The sequence below is a fragment of the Panthera leo genome, chromosome D1 (genome assembly GCF_018350215.1).
Source record: "Panthera leo isolate Ple1 chromosome D1, P.leo_Ple1_pat1.1, whole genome shotgun sequence".
Taxonomy (NCBI): domain Eukaryota; kingdom Metazoa; phylum Chordata; class Mammalia; order Carnivora; family Felidae; genus Panthera; species Panthera leo.
In genome coordinates, this window is record NC_056688.1 from 82,633,422 (window position 1) to 82,652,255 (window position 18,834).

The 18,834-nt window shown below is 35.9% G+C and overlaps 1 protein-coding gene across 6 annotated transcripts in view; it reads left to right on the forward strand.

The window, feature by feature from the left end:
- The window catches only part of METTL15 (methyltransferase like 15), a 248,811-nt gene that overhangs the window by 17,667 nt on the left and 212,310 nt on the right, over nt 1–18,834 (forward strand). For 5 of the 6 annotated variants that reach the window (XM_042904248.1, XM_042904250.1, XM_042904247.1 and 2 more), the window contains exons 4-5: nt 8,950–9,026; nt 10,297–10,435. The exons of the other annotated variant lie outside the window; for it this stretch is intronic. In XM_042904248.1, the coding sequence (XP_042760182.1) occupies nt 8,950–9,026; nt 10,297–10,435 (216 nt within the window). The remainder of the gene's footprint in view (nt 1–8,949; nt 9,027–10,296; nt 10,436–18,834) is intronic. 6 annotated transcript variants of the gene reach the window in all.

Genomic DNA, 18,834 nt, shown 5'->3' on the forward strand with positions numbered 1-18,834 from the left:
CTTGTGTCTCGTTATAAAAAATGTTGAGAATTGACGCAGAAAGAAGTTTTCTGGTTACTTTTTAAAATTTTACTTGGTATATATAAAGGAATAAAGCTTTTGTAACGAAATGAGCTATTCAGTCATACCTAAAATGTTAGTTTCTTTAACAATTCCTTTAATGTTTTTGATATAAATGTGTCACTTAAAACTAAAAGGAAAATAACTTGTTTATGCTTATTTTTCATAATGATATGATACTATTTAAAATACTTATTTTACATGTATTTTTGTACACATTTATGTAAATAATACATATATTAATTTTCATATTGAAATCTTTAATAAGTGCTGTATATTTCTTGCATGTATATCCACCCTTTCCTTTAAGTTCAACATCCATGAGAATATTCTTGCTTTTTTACCAGCGAATTAATGCATTTTTATCACTGAATATAATTTTTTTCATTAGAGTTTACAATCAAATTAAAGAGGGCATAGGAAAAATAAGGCCAATTACTTAACTTGATTGTTTGGCCTATCCAATGTCTTCACATTATCGTCCTACAATTTGGTCATTTTTGTAGTCCAGAAGCTGAATCTTTATTACATTGTTACTATTAAAATATAAGAATAAAGATTTTTAAATTTTAAATTCAACTTAAATGATAGTTAGGAACTACAGTTTTAAAAATCACTGATCCAGTTAAAACCCCCCAAATAAATATGTTTCTGTGGTTGTGAAAAATGATGTTCCACCATGTCTAAAAGTCAGCTTTATGTACTGATTTTTAAAAATTATTTGAGTCATTCTTTTAGTTCAGTAAATAGAGAGCCAGGAAGAAAACAGAGGTCCATTCTAGAATGGAAGCTCAAAGAAAACAGGAGAAATAAGACTTTTTTTGTTCCCAAAACACATTCTCATGAGTCATCCTGGGTACTGGTTACTCTCTATTTAGGTCAGTCAGCACTAGTCCTTAATCAATAGTCTAATCATAGTTACTGCAAGAGGCTAGGTTCAGTGGTTCTCTCTTTTCCTATTGTTTTTCTAAGTCCCATACTGTTTTTAAGAGTGGTAGGAAGTATACCTTGACCTTGTAAGTTCTCATAATATTTTATTTTATTCTTCCTACACTACTTTCTCCTCATATAACAAACTACTGAGCTGTAAGTAGCATACTTAAAATGTTATTTTATAATAAACCAAGTTGCAAAGCTTTATGATGACTCATCTTCTTGTAATGTTCTGTGAACCCTCTCTCTCTTCTTTTTTGCGGGTGCTAGTTTTTGTTTCTCTTGGGTGAAACAAATACCATTTACCAGGAGGTAATGTGCCTTTAAGGTTTTATTTACTTTGATGAATGTCGTTTTAGAAAGTGTTTATGTGCATTTTTTTATAGTTACTTATTTTTCTTCTTGTTCTGTGTAAACATTGCACTTGTTTGGTCCTCAGTATATGAGATGTCATTATATCACATTTCATACTAATTTAAGCATATATTTTATCTTTGTCATATTTATTTTCTCTGAGTGGCATACAGTATTTTTCTATATTTATAATTAAATTTCCAAATAAAACCTAGCTTTTTCTTTTGTTGTATGTGTTTTTCTTTCTGGAAAGCAAGTAAGTTAACTCTGGATATTGAATATATTCATAAAGATGGAGGTTTTTCCACATGAGGCCAGTGTTTGCTAGGAAGAATATTATTAATAATAATAGCATAGAATTATGTAAGATTTTACTGTTGGCAAAGCACTTTCATATATTGTCTGTGCTTTTCATTAGGTCCGATCTTAGTAGCTTTTTGTACAAAGTACTATGTTAAATGTAGAAAGTAGGAAAGGAAATATTTCCAGTGCTTCTGTGCTACTGGAACCATGTAGTAATAAATGATATTGGTTGGATTTGAATGCTTCTAGCTAATAATCAGATTATGCAGTATGCTTTTTAACTCCACCATTAGTGTTAGTTCCCTTGTATCTAGTGGTCAGACTACAAGATCTTCAGGATCTGTATTTGGTCCCTTAATCCCTTACGTCAGCCATTTTGGCCTAATATCCTTAGAAAATAGATAACTAGTTTCCCAAGCACTCTAGGGACTATGTTAGTACTCAGTCATTCAGAGCACATTATGCTGCTTTTGCCATCACAACACTCTGCAAGGGGTCCTGACACATCTCTTTGGTCTACTTTCTAGGTTTTTCAGAGCTTGTTTCAAGATCGATCTTTCATTCTGGCAAGGAAACCTTGTATTTCTAATGACAGGAGAGGGAGGTATATTCGTGTAATAAAGGTATAGGATAAATTGACTAGAGCCATTAAGTGACTAAGGCTTAGAAATGAAGGTGGAGGGAAAGGATAGGGTCAAGGGAAGGAAACTGTTAAGAGGATGATTTGAAGAACAGTATTAATGCTAAAGAGAGAAACAGCTTCATGAATTTCCATCTTTTATATGTTTTCAGTTCTTTCTCCTACACCTTGCTACCATATGCCTCTCCTCTGTGTTTTGATTTTACTGTTTCTTTGCAGCAGAAATCATGAAAAAAATGAGTTTATTCTCCCCCACCCCCTTTTTAAAAATGACCTTCATAATTGTCCTATGAAGACTAACTTTTCCACCAATATAGGATATCATCACTAAGATGATTTCTTCTTTGAGCCATATGTATGAAACCAACATTGTTAAATAGAAGGACTTCCTCTGCATCCTTGCCAACACCTGTTGTTTCTTTTTGTTAAGTTTACCATTCTGACTGGTGTGAGGTGATATCTCACTGTAGTTTGGATTTGTATTTCCCTGACAATCAGTGATGTTGAACATCTTTTCAAGTATCTGTTGGCCATCTGCATGTTGTCCTTGGAAAAATGCCTATTCGTGTCTTCTGTCCATTTTTTAACTGGATTATTTGGTTTTTGGGTGTTGAGTTTTATAAGTTCTTTACATATTTTGGGTATTGGCCCTTTGTCAGATGTGTCATTTGCAAATATCTTCTCCCATTCCGTAGGTTACCCTTTACTTTTGTTGATTGTTTCTTTCACTGTGCAGAAGTTTTTTATTTTGATGAAGTCCCAATAGTTTGTTTCCCTTGCCTCAGGAGACATATCTAGTAAGAAGTTGCTATGGCCGATGTCAGAGAGGTTACTGCCTGTGCTCTCCTCTAGGATTTTAGTGGTTTCCTGTCTTACATTTAGGTCTTTAATCCATTTTGAATTTGTTTTCATGTGTGGTATAAGAAAGTGGTCCGGTTTCATTCTTTTTCATGTTGCTGTCCAGTTTTCCCAACACCATTTGTTGAAAAGACTATCTTTTTTCCATTGGATGTTTTTTCCTGCTTTGAACCACAACCCATATAGTTGTGGGTCTATTTCTGGGTTTTCTATTCTGTTCCATTGATCTTTGTGTCTATTTTTGTGCCATTAAAATACATGTGTTTGTAAATGTATATGTAGAATCATATGGGAATAGCTGTATGCTTCACACTCTGAAACCACGATGTATAATGTCTTTCAAGTGTCATCTTCTTTCATTAGAAGTTTCTACATATATGTGTAGACATATATGTGAAAGCTATATGCTTAGCTGTGTATAAACTGTTACTCAAATAACACCTTCTTTCATTGATATATATGTTTGTAAACATATGTATGAAACATGTGGGAATAGACCTATTCTTACCTGAATGAAACTACACAGTATGTAATGTGTGTTTCAAGTAACAACAATGACAAAAAGAAAGACTTGATTTTACTTCAGTTTAAAATGATCAAAATGGTGAATCACTTTAATGAATGAATCAATTTCTCTTGCTAAGGAAGATTACTGTAGAATTTAAATACAAAATGGGATTTTTAGAAATGAGAATAGAGATACCAATGAGAGAGAAATGTTTTATAATGTTTTCTTGTGTTAATGATTATTTTTGTAATATGTTAGTAACAGAAACTGCCCAGATTTTTCTAAAGTTACAAAGTTTTCCCCTGAAAAGCCATTAGCTTAAAGCATGATTCATAACATACAAAACAAAAAAATTATTTCGGGATTCATTCAAAGTATATATTAGAAATTCTTTGAGAAACGTATATCAGGGACATTTAATCAGTTCTGCTTAACGTGACTATGCCTTCTGAAAGCCAGAGGTGAGAAGTGGTGTTGTGTCAGATTCTTCAGTTCCTGTAAAATCTTCCATAAGTAGATTGACACTACTGTGGCTCTATTATGCTGAATGTATTATTTCTGAACCTTTTGCAATTGGTATCCATCTAAAACTAACATTTTTTGTTTGTTCATTTTATTTTCTGTGTGTTCTGTTCTGAATTTTTTAATTACACCCAAGCTATCTTACTTGACACATTTGGTTTTATAATTACATATGGGAAAAAATCCAAAAAGTAATTGTTTTTTATAAATGATTAATGAATGACTTTTGCCAGAATTATTTTTTCTGAAGATGTAACCATAAAAATTAGAAAGTTCTTTTGTTCATGGCTAATCAATAAATATTTATTGACCAACTGCTTGGATATGCCTCAGTCTATTTGGACTGCTATAACAAAACTCTATAGATTGGGTAGTTTATAAACAACATAAATTTATTTCTCACAGTTCTGGAGGTTTAAGTTCAGGATTGTGGTGGCAGCACGGTAGGACAAGGGACTTCTTCCTGGTTCATTGCAGGTACCTTCTTGCTGTGTCCTCACATGGTGGAAGGGGCTAGGGATCTCTCTGGAGGTTCTCTTAAGGCACCAATCCCATTTATGAAGGCTCCATCCTCATGATTTAAGCACTTCCCAAAGGCCTCACCTCCTAATACCATCATCTTTGGGGGTTAGGATTTCAACATAAGAATTTTGGGTAGATACAAACATTCAGAGCATAGCAAGGTACACATTTTTCTTCCATTTGAGGAAACAAGAATATAATCTGGTACCCACCAAAAATAGCTTAGAGTTTCCTATTGAAGGTAAGAGAGAAGCAGCCTAGGTTTCAGGATAGGAGACTGTTGACAAAACTAATATTAAATGATATATCAAAGTTAATATAGATTTTCATTTTGCTGAAATAGGAGCAAACTCTAATTGAGTTATGATCTGCAAAGGCAGATATTCATTTGTATGGTGATATGAAAACTAAGATATTAATTTATGTTTTAAATAGGATTCAATATTGCATTTCTGTCTAGTTCATTATGTCAGTTTAAGATGTTAACCACAGTGTTGCATACCTCGGGCCCTTTTCACTGTACTTCTATGATAATGGGAAAACAAGAACTAACTAATTAAATGAGAAAACAAACCATAGCTAACACTTATGTTTGATTTTTAATTAGGGTGATTGCATATTTAGTTACCACTTTAAGTATTATAATTGTTTTTGTTCACTTGTTTTGTATTGGTTTTTCGATAAAAGTCTTCTAAAATCTGATCTTTCAAAAATGCAAACTTACTTACCTTAGAATATATGCATTTAAGTTAAACTTTTCTTAATTGACTTATGGTAGTAATTTTCAATATTCTTTTTCTGTTCTGTGTAACAGTGATATTCTTAGTGCTTTAATTTCTCCCTTATCTAAATCCCTACATGGCTATGTATTTCTAGATGCCTTTTTGTTTTTAAATTATTTCTGCAGGTGTTCATTTTGTAGTATGCAGACTTACAGCAAGAGCTACATACTTACTTACAACATAGAGCTAATCTAAGCAAATTGGGGAGTTTGTAGGTGAAGGTAGATAACACATTTATTGAGTCAAAAAAAGCCTCAAATACTCATCGCTTAGTTATCCACATGACTGGCTTCCTTACTACTGGTCTTTCTTTAAAAAACACCTTTTTAGAGACCCCCTTCCCTGGCTACCCTATCTAAAATTTCAGCTACCACCCACCCCCAATAGTTGATGTCCTCTTTTCTTGCTTTTTTTTTTCTTTTTCTTCAGCACTTATCACTAATATATATGGTATATATTTAATTTTCGTCTTGCTTCTTTTTTTAAAAAAAATTTTTTTTTCAACGTTTTTTTTATTTATTTTTGGGACAGAGAGAGACAGAGCATGAACGGGGGAGGGGCAGAGAGAGAGGGAGACACAGAATCGGAAACAGGCTCCAGGCTCCGAGCCATCAGCCCAGAGCCTGACGCGGGGCTCGAACTCACGGACCGCGAGATCGTGACCTGGCTGAAGTCGGACGCTTAACCGACTGCGCCACCCAGGCGCCCCTCGTCTTGCTTCTTAACTGTCTGTTGCCCTTGTCTTATGCCCTTCCTCTGTGGAATCCTAGAATATAAGCTTCATGAAAGCTTGGATTTTGGCTGGGTTTTACAACCCTATCCTCAACCCTGAAAACAATGTATGGCGCATAGAAGGTGCCCCATGAATATTTTTTGAAATAATTACTGAATGGAGGAATGAAAAGAAAGATGCTAGTAAGAGAGATGTTAAGGAGAGAGATGTGGCAAGTGGTTGGATGAAGACCAAAATTAATGAGTAGTGATGGTTGTGGAGTTGGAGAGGAATGGATGGATCTGAGAGATATTTAGGAGGTAAAAACACTGGATGAAACTGATACTTATTAAAACACTATTTTTACGTTAGACACTGTGTTAGGTAATGGGGATATGGAAAAGAAATAACCTGTGGTAAAAGAGCTCTCTGGAATAAAGGTATCTATTTTAGAGATAATGTATAGATTGCTTTGGGATAATAGTAAGGAAACACTTCTGCCTGGTGTTTCACAGAAGGTATGGAAAGCTAATATACATTTTCAGAGTTTTCTAAGTGGATAAGTAGAGGAAAGGCATTCTAGCTAGAGAGAACTATTTGTAGAAAGGCAAAAAGGCAAGAGAAGGCAACATTTGTTCAGGGAGGCAAAAGTTCAGAACATGAAGGAATGTCTAAGGAATGCTAATAACATAGGAACTTTATCCTGTTGGAGATTGGAAACATTGGTCATTTCCTCTTTCTCATTACCTTCAGGTTGGTGTGGAATCTGGAGTTAAAACTCATTTGGGGGTAGAGATGGAAAGATGGACAGTTGGGTTTGATGAGATAAGGTTTTCATTTGAAATGTTCACCAGCAGAAAGAAGAGAGTAGAAAGAGATGGGTACTAGATATGGAGATTGAATATATCACACAAGAGATATTTAAACCCTTGAGAATAGATATGATTGTTAAGGCAGATAAAAGAGGTTCTTGGATAACACATTGAATATCAAAGCTGTAAAAGAATTTGGGAGATAGAAAAAGAAAGGGTTAGAGAAGTTGGTAGGTATGTAAAGTAAGTTGGAATGAATGGCTACCTAGTCTAATCTGCTTCATTACTTTTGGCCCATTGGCCCGGGGTTTGAAGGAAAAGGTTGTTTTCTGGCTCTGTGAACAGCTCAAGTGAAAGGCAAAAATGATTTATAACATCTTTAATACTGGACTATTTTCTTCTTTATATTTAGAATTAACTCTTCCCTTGCTATAATTAATAATAACATTTCATCCAAGTTCCAAAACACCCACTTGCAATATATGCATTATTTAATCTAGAAACTTAAATTTTAAAAAAATGACTTTATTTAAAAGCTTTACATTGCTATTGCTTTATGTAGAATAAACTTTACCACATAGATCCAGTTAATCAAATTAATACTATATCACTACTAATCTTGACAGATTTATTTACAAAAAGGAATTCCAAAGAAATTGCCCAGTTTAAATTATTTTTTAACATTTATTTTTGAGAGAGAGAGAGAGAGAGAGTGAGCAGGGGAGGGGCAGAGAGAGAGAGGGACACACAGAATCCGAAACAGGCTTCAGGCTGCAAGCTGTAAGCCCAGAGCCCGACCCAGGGCTTGAACTCTGAAAGGAGAGATCATGACCTGGGCCAAAGTTTGATGCTTAACGACTGAGTCACCCAGGTGTCCCCTGTTTTGAATTGCCAGCTTCGAATTAGAGGTTACCCATCTCTGGTCCATTGTTTGAATTTTGTTGTATTTCTTTCCATGTGTTTATAGCTTCAATGCTTTGGGCTAATATTCAACCTATTAGTTGACTTATTACCTTTCAGAGACTTAATTTCCATGTAAATTAAGTAACAGAACACCTACTTAAGTTGTGAATTTTAATTTTGTCTTTTTGGACCTACTTGATGAATTATATATAATGTTCATACCTAATGGAGAAAAGAAAGGATCTTCCTGCATATGAGTTTCCATTGAATTATCTGTAGGCGTTGTTTTTTTTTTTTCTTTTTTTTTTTTTTTGAGAGAGAGAGCATGCATGCACCTGGGAGAGAGAGAATCTTAAGCAGACTCTATGCCTAGTGCGGAGCCCCACTGAGTCTCGGTCTCAGGATAGTGAGATCCCAACCTCAGCTGAAATCAAGAGTTGGACTCTTAACTGACTGAGCCACCCAGGCATTTTCTTATGGCAACTGTTTTAATCGAGGTATAAACCTCTCTTCCATATTTATATATTGATGGTATTGTATAGATTGGGTAAAAAAAACAAAAGGAAAATAAGTAAATAAATTTAAGAGCAGAAAACTAACTAGGAATAATAGTCTACTCTCAAAATGAATGAATGTTGCTAAAAGGTACACTATATACCACACTTATAGTCAATGAGAACATTTAAAATAAGAATAATTTAGCTTACATATACATAATGTTCAAAATTGAAAAGTAGAGTTTGTATGATGTTTTAAGAGAGGCATTCAGGGTGTATGTTTTTTGTAAATTTGTTGTCATTTGCTGAAAATTAACATGAATGTGTATGCTTGCTATAAACATTTTCAAGATGCTTAAAAATCAGACACGTATTTTGTATAGTTTTTCCTCAGATAATATTACTGCTAGAGATAGAAACTTAATTGTTTTGCAATGGACATTTTATATGAATCTTTGGGGTTTTGTTTTTTCATGTTTTGTGTGAAAGTTCAAAACGGAGCAGAAATTACGCATTCACTGTTTTTCTTTTTACTAAAATCAGGGATATATGATTTCCTGTAAGAATGTGAATTGGGAAACTAAATTCTTTCAAATGAGTTTCCTGAGCAGATTTTATAGGTAAGGCTTTATTATTTAATTATATTAGATGACTTGGGGATGTGTTGACCATCAACAGAAGTTTTTAGACTGTAATTTAAAGTAGCACTGATGGTGTTTTAGGAGAGTACAAAAACATTAAATTGACAAAATGCATCAATTAGTCTTTGATGGTTTTGCTTTTTGTTATGTTAATTTATTCTCATGACTCAGAAATGAGAGCTCTTTTAGATTCTATTCATTTACACTGCAGGTCAGTGGACTTTAGATCAACATGTCTATGAATAGATATTTGTGGTTATCTTGAACATTTGAAATTGTTTAGATTTCCCCCTAGTCTTCATAACATTTTATTATATTGATTTTGTTAGATTGCAGAAGAAAGGCATACTCATATACTTTGATATTCATTTTTGTACTTTTTTCTTTCTAATCTAATGATGGGGAAAATGTTCAAGTTATATCAAATTACTTATGGATCTTTTATATGCTCTAAATTTTTTTTTAAAAATTCAGTAAGTATGTATTGAATGTTTTTTATGTGTCTGGCATTGTGTTTGGAGACGTAGGGGTTATCAAAATAGTGGGTGAATAAATATTGAGGGGATAGTCAAAACTAAGGAGATTTTATCCTTTAAATGAAGGCCCTTATTTTGTGTTTGTGGGATGATCATCTAAATCTAGAGTTGGTGGAGAAAGAGCCCAGGTATGAAATAGCTTGGGTATTCATGGGGAAAAGGGGTGGGTTTTCTCTTACTTAAGGAGCAGTCACATGTTAGGGGTGGTATGTGTGGGGATGGATTTAAAATTTCTCTCAAGGTTTATAATTCAACCTGTGAGAATAATCCATATGTAGATGACCATAATAGTAACACTAGTTGAAAAGGTAAGTGTTATAACAAAGGTGTATTATTCAAATTAGAGGAGGGAGCAATTTTATTAAATAGGGATCTTTAGAAAATACACTATGGAAAAGGTGGCATTTGATAAAGGCTTGGAAAGATGCTTATGCTTTTGGAGACTTGAATATTTCATTGTTTAATGGAAGCTTACAGAACTCATGAGGTGTAATGGAAATTGTCACCTAACTTCCAGTACATGTATTGCTCCTAAGTAATAATATGACTTTGGAAATGTCACTTGATTCTCTAAACCTCAATTCCTAATATGGAAAAGGAAGATTTTGGAACTATATTCCTCTTTAAGGGTTCTTTTAAACTGTAACAGATTATTTGTAATTATCAGAGTTGACTTTGTAAATGGACTGGATATCTTTTGTTTACCTTTTCAGAACTACTCTCTACCTCTGTCTACACTATTTGTGTCCTGGGAGACTGACCTTCCCCAGCCAAATCATCTGGCTCCCCTGCCCTGTGGCTTCTGGTTGGATTACACAAATGGGAGTCACCAGCTGGAGATCAGAGAGTGAGGTGAAAGTGGAGTCAGGGTAGTTACTCCCCTGGTGCCCTCCCTTGTGTTGCCTTGAATTGGCAGCTTTCCTCTCCCAAAAGCTATACCTCCTGTCAGAAGGCCCTCTCTATATAATTACCCCTTTTTAGATTCTGATAATTATTTACTCCTCTTGCCCTTCAGGCTTAGGGATGGTAATATCTCTTGTTGTTGCCAGATCCCCAGGAACTGTGCACTATCCCCTGTTCTCTATCCCCTAGACTCTGTCCATGTTTTTGAAGTAGACCCTTAGTTAAGCTATCATTCTCAAATTACCAAGTTTGAGCATGCCACTTTTTTTTTTTTGTGCCAGAACTGACTGAATACTTTCTGTTCTCTTGGAATGATGTCCCACAAATCTCTATATCTTAAAGATTTATTGCCATTACGTGTTATCAAGAGTCTCTATAAAATGAAAATATTCTGGGAGGAACTACATGTTAAGTTGTCTGGCGATTATGTTAATTGTCAGTAGCTATGATTGGATTGTATGCTACCTGTTTAAGAGATGTGTGTGTACTCTTCTGTGTGTGCCCCTTTTCTTTGCATTCAGTGAGAACTGAACAGTTTTATTTAAGTCATCTTCCTGGAAGAAAATATCATTAGACTAATTGGATCAAGGTGTGTGGAGTCTTTTCTTGTACCAGTGAGGAGGAGTCTTTGAAGAGTATAAGTCCAGGGCACCTGGGTGGCTCATTCAGTTAAGTGTCTGGCTCTTGATATTGGCTCAGGTCATGATCTTGGCAGTCATGAGATCAAGCCCCATGTCATGCTTTGGGCTGACAGTGCAGAACCTGCTTGGGGTTCTCTCACTCCTTCTTTCTCTCTCCCCTCCCCTGCTCACTCGTGTGCATGTATATTCTCTCTCTCTCAAAATAAATAGACTTAAAAAAAAAAAAAAGTATAAGTCAAGGAGTCACCTGGTTAAATTTCTATTTTTTATGGGCTCCTCAGATGTCTATATGTTGGGTGAATTTGTAGGTAAGGAGGCTGATGTTTTATATTAGATAAACGATTATAAGTATCTGAAGAAGAACAGTAGTAATCAGTGTGTTGAAGGAAGGAGTTGAAAAATGAGTGGTTGTGGCAGTGGACTGGATGAAAGGGAAAAAGCTTTACATCATTTTTATCTTTTTTGTGTGAGTAATCAGATGGAGGATGGTGACATGATATGGAGAATAATGGAGGAAGATGAGGTTTGGGGGAGAGATGATGAATTAATTTTTTATTTGTGTATTTGAGGTGCCTAAAGGACATCTAGGTTCTCCTGTTATAGAAGGCAGTTGATTGGAATAGTCTGAAGCAAGGAGGAGTAGACCAGATTAGAAATAATAACCTAAGGAGTCATCAGCAAACCATTATTAAAACCAAAAAGGGAATGAGATCACTCAATAATTGTGTGTAAAAAAGAATGTGCACCAAAGATCGGAAGCTGGAGAAAACTAATGTAATATGAATTTGGTAGAAGAAGTTGACCTGAGGAATGAGAAAGAAGGAATGGTTGAAGGGGTATGCAGAGAACCAGGAGACGCTGGTAGCCTGGAAGCCAAAGAAACTGAGCTTTAAAACACAGGACCATCAACAATGGCAAATGCACCCAAATTTCAGAAAGGTAGAGGCTGAAAAATAGTGTTTGGAGTTGACAGTTAAATGATTACTGTAGGGAAACAGCGGTTTCAATGGAGTAATTGCTCATTAGATATTAGATTTCTATATGGAAGGGACAGAAAGAGCAAGTGTAAACTGATATGAAAAAAATTGAGGTGAGTAAAGGAGAGAATATGGATGGAAATATGTCAAGACAAGGTTTTATGTATGTGTGTATGTATGTATGTATGTGGGTGAGTAGGATGGTAGGTAGATAGGCAGAAATAGATATTGATTTACTTTTATGAGAATGGGGTAGGGCAGAATGAAATTTTGGAGATACAGGAGAGGGGATGTCTGATAAAAGCCAGAGAGTCTTGGTTCAAGAACACAGGTACTAGATTGGCCTTAAGTAGAGGAGAGTCACTGCACCCTTTGGGACTTGAAGTAAGGATAGGGATGATTAAAGGTAAATTTGTAGGTAAGGAGTCAGAAACATTGAGAGGAATCGAGTCTGAGTGCCTTTACTTTCATGATAAGGTCAAAGACAATGTTGTCTGTAAATCTGAGGGTTGTTTGAAGAAATTATTAAAGTAGGGGTTTTAGGAGGTTGTTAAAAATTTGGAGTAGTCACTGAGAAATGAAGTGTGGTTAAGAGCTTGAGCTCTAGAATTCTGCTACTGTTTAGCTGTGTGACCACAGGAAGGGTACACTATCTTTCTGTGCCTCAAGTTTCATGGAGAAATGGAGATAACTATAGTTCCTGCCTCACTGGAATATTGTGACAGTTAATAAATGTTTACCTTCTAAAGTGTGTCTGGTACTTAGTAAATACTCTATAAATTATAGTTCTGATTGTTATACTTGAAATGTGAGGGATGAAGCAGTGAATAAGTGGTATGGAGAGGGAAAGAGAGCAAGAATATATGTGGTTGTGTCCATGCAAGAGCTGGAGTAGTTGTGGTTAAAGAATAGGTTATTTGAATTAAAAATTTTAGTTAGAACATGTTGAATTGATGAGAAGGTCTGGTAACTGACTGTGAGAGGTAAAGGTCACTGGATTTGAGATGGACATATTGTCAAAGTATTAGAGTTTTGTACTTATAGACAGAATGATTGATGCAACCTCTGCAGACTGACAAAGGGGTGTGGTATTGACTGTTGACCACTTAAATATGACAAGTGGCATTGCTAAACGTGAATTGATTTTCTGGAATGGAAAGCTATTCTTGGTAAAGTTTCTCTTAATTTACCTAATAGTTGCATTCTTGGAAAATTTACTGTATATTAAATTCTTATAAAAAGTACTGTGTGATATGTAAATTTAAATTTGGTTTCAGGCATAATTGTCCTCCCCTTTCCCCTACCCCCTTTGTGAACTGTATGTCCTATAGAATTTGGGTTCTTTTTCAGCACTGTGCTGTCTATTGCAGGGCATCCAGCATTCCTGTACCTGATCCATTGATAGCTAGCGGTGTCCTCTAATGTTTTGTACAGCCTAAGCACATTTTCAAAATGCTCCTGTCGAGCATTACAGGGAATTAGGGGAGAGAAGGCACAGAGTAGCATGTGGATTGGATCCCAGGGAAACGGTCCTGTTTTGCACAGTGACCTAATATTATAGAGATATGAGGAAGGGAATTACCTGGTAACAAAGTTCCAGGTAGAATCCTGATACAAAGTTGAAATGGTGCAAAGTGGTAAAGTTTTCTTACCACCTTAGCCTCTTGTCCTCATTAATTCCTTCCTCCAAGCCACCCCCAGCCCAGTTGCAGCTGGTAGCCAACCTATGTTAACACTTCATGGCCCGGTGCAGTAAGAATTCTTGACTGGATTTGGTGAAGAGTATAGTTTCAGCATAATTTCTCTTTTAACTACATTAGCATTTTACTTCCTTTCTGCTAACTTCCAAGCTTTCCTTTTCTGTATGTAGACTGGTATAAATGCCTTATCATTCCCATTTAAATGTTTATTCTCATTTTTTTCCTTGCCATCAGTAAATGTGTTGCATAAAATTGTAATCATTGAATTTCTGTGTTTGCTTGTGAACGTAACCCAATGCATTAAAATGCAGTAGTATTATTTCTGTTTCATCTTTTGCTCAAAATGATAAACCTTTCATAGTGTCACCTTTGTCCAATGTCAACAGGTTTTGTTATTTTGGAAGAATCATCTCATTTGCAGCAGGTTGCTTCTGGTGATCTTAATCAAAAGTATTGCTTTTGAAAGAGTAAAGTTTGGTCAAGTTGTGCCATTCAGATATTGTGCTTTTTAAAAATTAGGTGACTTTTCTTGTTGGGATGAGCACTAGGTGTTATATATAAGTAATGAATCATGGGAATCTGCATGTGAAGCCAAGAGCACACTGTATACACTGTATGTTATATAACTTGACAATAAATTATATTAAAAAATAAAAAAAATAAAATTAGGTTACTTTTGAAATATGGAACAATAGTTTCCATTAAAAAAATTTTTTTAATGTTTATTTATTTTTGAGAGAGAGGGAGAGAGAGAGTGTGAGCAGGAGTGGGTCAGAGCAAAAGGGAGACACAGAATCTGAAGCAGGCTTCAGGCTCTGAGCTGTCAGCACAGAGCCCAACGTGGGGCTCGAATTCTTGTACCTCAAGGTCATGACCAGAGCCAAAGTCCAATGTTTAACTGACTGAGCCACCCAGGCGCCCCAATAGTTTCCATTTTAAATAAAAATTTAGGATGATAAAAAAATGATTAGTCAGGGATAAATGAGGTTTGATGAGGTTTTTATAGCTTCCCTTGGGAAGTAAAACCCCATCCTTAATAGTGAAGATTCGTTGTAGTTCCTTAAGTATACATGCTTTGTGCAATATACCTACTTTCAGTCTGTTTCCTGGGAGAAATGTCCATGCCAAGAAAATCATTGTGATTGGCATTAATTGTTATGCCTCTTGGGTTTCCCTGCAGATTAGCCAGAGTTGTAAAAATGGAACCTTTTTTTTTTTTTTCCCATATAAAGGTCAGAGCAACAAATATGGTCTTGAAATGAAGCACTAGTATGGTCGCCTAGCACTGTGTAATTACATCACAATTATACGCATGGGTGGCATCTCTTTATTCAGTTACATTTCTTCTGTATTAAAATATATATCATTTTTATGTGAGAAAAAATAGATTTTTCATAAATCCAATTTGTTCTTGTCCCTTAACCTTAATACATTAGTCTATGTTTTAAACTGGTAGAAAATAATTTGTTCTTACTGTCTTACTCTTTTTATCATGGCTCCTTAATAATCTTGAAAATGAGTCTATTAAATCAATTAAATTAATTTCAGCTGCTTTTAAGTTCATTCTGTGGGGGTTTTCCCCTATGAGTTTTTCGTAAACTATACTTGAGCTTATATATACCATAAATGAGTTTTTCAGTCATCTATTCTTTGAAATTCACTTTGGTGTGGCATGTGGTATATTAGAGGAGAATTACTTCTTCATCTTTGATACATGGTGTATAGTGTTTTGTTTGTTTGCTTGTTTGTTGTTTTTGCCACCAGTGACAAATTCCTGAAAAGTTCTATGAAAATCAAATTTCAGAAACTTCCATTTACTTACTGTATATTATAATCTTAGCAAGTTTTATTTGAATAAAATATTGAATTAATACTGATTCCAAAAATCAGCAAGAGTTGGTAAGATTAAAGGGAAGGTATATTTTTTAACTTTCAATTTTCATTTCCTCAGATTTGGAAGTCTATAGACCTATTAGAATAATGATGCATAAGGAAATTAATTGCAACTTAGAAAATAAAAAGTTTTAATATTTGTTAAAACCTATCATGTCATGAAGAAAAAATCCTGAGAATATTGCTTAAGAGTAATCTGATTTAAGAAAAAGATTAAAGATCTTAGGATATGTAGTTTTGTAAGTTTTTTTTCTCCAAATATTGACATTGATTTTAGGGGAGCCTGCCTGGCTCAGTTGATAGAACATGCAACTTTTGATCTCAGTGTCCTGAGTTTGAGGCCACACTGGGCGTAGAGCTCACTAATAAAAATTATTTTAAAAATGTCTCGAGGCACCTGGATGGCTCAGTCTGTTAAGCGTCCAACTTCAGCTCAGGTCATCATCTCACAGTTCGTGAGTTCCAGCCCTGCATCGGGCTCCATGCTGACAGCTCAGAGCCTGGAGCCTGCTTCAGATTCTCTGTCTCCCTCTCTCTCTGACCCTCCCCTGCTCACACTCTGTCTCTTTTTCTCAAAAATAGATAAGCATTAAAAAAAAATGTCTCTTAGAGTAGTTAGGCTAGGTAGTGGTTGAAGTGCGGGAGGCAGATGTAGAGTGCTTTAAAGAGGATGTTTTTGGAACGTGGCAAGAAATAGGTTACCTTGGGGGTGGGAGCTGTGACTCAGATTAAGCACAGACTTCAAGGTAATTTCAGGTTTACTATAGTCACTTGAGTTTAGGACCTGGAGTTTAATCTCTTGGGGAACATTACAAAAAATCAGTTAACATACTGTGATATTCAGTGTACACATGGCTGCTGTTGATCTTCACCTCCTGGTGTTCACAGTCTTTGGAGTTCCTTCCCACAGTGAGTTGGGTTGACCTGTGTAACTAGTAAGATATTCCAGATATGATGGTGGGTGACATCTGAGGCTAAGTCAGAAAAGAAATTGTGTAGGGGTGTCTGGGTGGCTCAGTCTGTTGAGCGTCCCACTCTTGGTTTTGGCTCAGGTCATGATCTCATGGTTCCTGAGTTCCAGCCCCAGTGGGCTCTGTGCTGACAGTGAGGAGCCTGCTTGAGATTCTTCCTCTTTCTCTGCCCCTCCCTCGCTTGCACTCTCTCTCTCTCTTAAAAATAAATAAATAAAATTTAATAAAAAATTTTTAAAAAAGAAAGAAATTGTGGGTTCTTCCTTTCTGTCTCTTGGATTGCTTGCTTGCTCTGGAAGGCCAGTTACCATACCATTAGGATGCTTAAGCAACCCATGGAGAGGCCTGCATAGGGTGGGATTGAAGCCTCTTAACAGCCAGCACAGGTAAGTCAGCCATCTTGGAAGCTGATCCTCTAGGCTCAGACAAGCCTTCAAATGAATGTAGTCCTGGCTGATACTGCAACCTTGTGAGAGACTCCAAGCCAGAATCACCTGGTTAAACTGTTTCTGTATCCCTAACCCATAGAAACTGTGAGATAAGAAATATTTATTGTTTTAAGCCCCTAAGTTTAGGGTAACCTGTTACACAGCACATTAATATGCTGCACAGTAATGCAGAAATAATACACACAAATAAAAGAGTTTCAATTGTGATAAATGTCATCAAGGAAAGGTATGTACTGCTATGAGAATGGCTAACAGACTTTTGACTTAGTATGGGGGTTTGAGAAGGGCTTGTGAGTTTAGATCTAAAGAACAGGGAAGAGCATTCCTGACAGGAAGCATCATATGAAATTCTGTTGTGGGAAAAGGAGAGTACTTTTGAGAAACCTGGAGAAGACCAGTGTGGCTAAGGGTAGACAGCAGAGAAGAGATGGAAAGAAAGGAAGGTAGACCAGAAGATGCCAGGCCTGCGGCCGTGTTAGGGATTTTGGTCTTTATTTTAAAAAGCAGTGGGAATCTACTACAAAGTTTTTATCAGGGGTTGTGGGGTAACTGGATTAGATGTGTTTTGTAAAGAGCATTCAGACTGCCTTGTGGAGAATAGATTAGAAGTGGTAGGCTGGCAAAGGGTTGTACAAAGGTGGATGAGAGGAGACAGTGGGAAAGCAACTGAATTCATCTAAAGAGGTGATAGTTTGGGCTAATGTGGTGGCAGTTTAGATGGAAAGAGGTGGGCAGATCTGGGAGGTTTTCTATTTAAAATAAACAATGTTGTGAGGAGTTAGATATGAGAGGTGAAGAGAAAGGCAGCTGTTAATGAAGGTGTTTGGCCTTGTTACTGTATGGATAAAGACTCAATTTTTTAAAGGAAGAAAGATCTTGTATTTCTTTTTGGACATGTTTTTAGGTGCTTTTCAGACAGCCAAAATGGAGTTTCCAGAACTAGTTAGATACATTGTTCAGAAGCTCAGTGGAGAGTTATGAACATGAGACCAAAGTTTGTCAGATTTATTTCTTAAGTCATAACCTGTGTGATGCAGTCCTTGAAGAGTGTTGTGGTCAAAAGAACACAGTCTAGCAAAACAGTTACGTCAAAATAATGCAGATCCTTTGTGCGTTTCTTAAAACTGTGAATGGGACTCCTAATTCCCAGCAGTACTTTCTGTTAATGCTCTTGTTCCGTTTTCCTCTTTCTTCGTCACATGCAGCTGCTCTTCCACCCCTGTTTTCAACACTCCTGAAGAAGCTGCTCCCTCCTATTCAGGCCAACTTTTATACTAACTCTTCCTTTATCTTTTGTTTTTTGCTCCTCATTGCTTAAATTGATGTAACTGTTTTGTCCTGTTTTGACAAAATAGGGCTTTCCTGGCAATGGAGGGTAGGGAAACTGGGAACACAAAGCCAGATGTTCTTCAGATGGCTTAGGGAGAGGAAAGTCAAGGAACACTTTTGGGAACAGTGACACATTAATGATTTTCATTACATCACTGATTTTTCAGCGTGTTAAGTAAAAATTGAAGCCATAGGCTCAGATGATTTTGCCTGTCATTGAGTAAATGAAAGAGTGTCCTGATCCTTAAGTAGCTCTATCACGTAATGGTTCGAGTTAGGAAGATGAGCCTAGAGAAGGACCAATCTGTTGACTTCTGACTGGAACCTCTGAGCTGACTCCTCTGTTAGGTCTCAGCTTAGATAGTCGTTTCTTTGAAAAGCCTTTTCT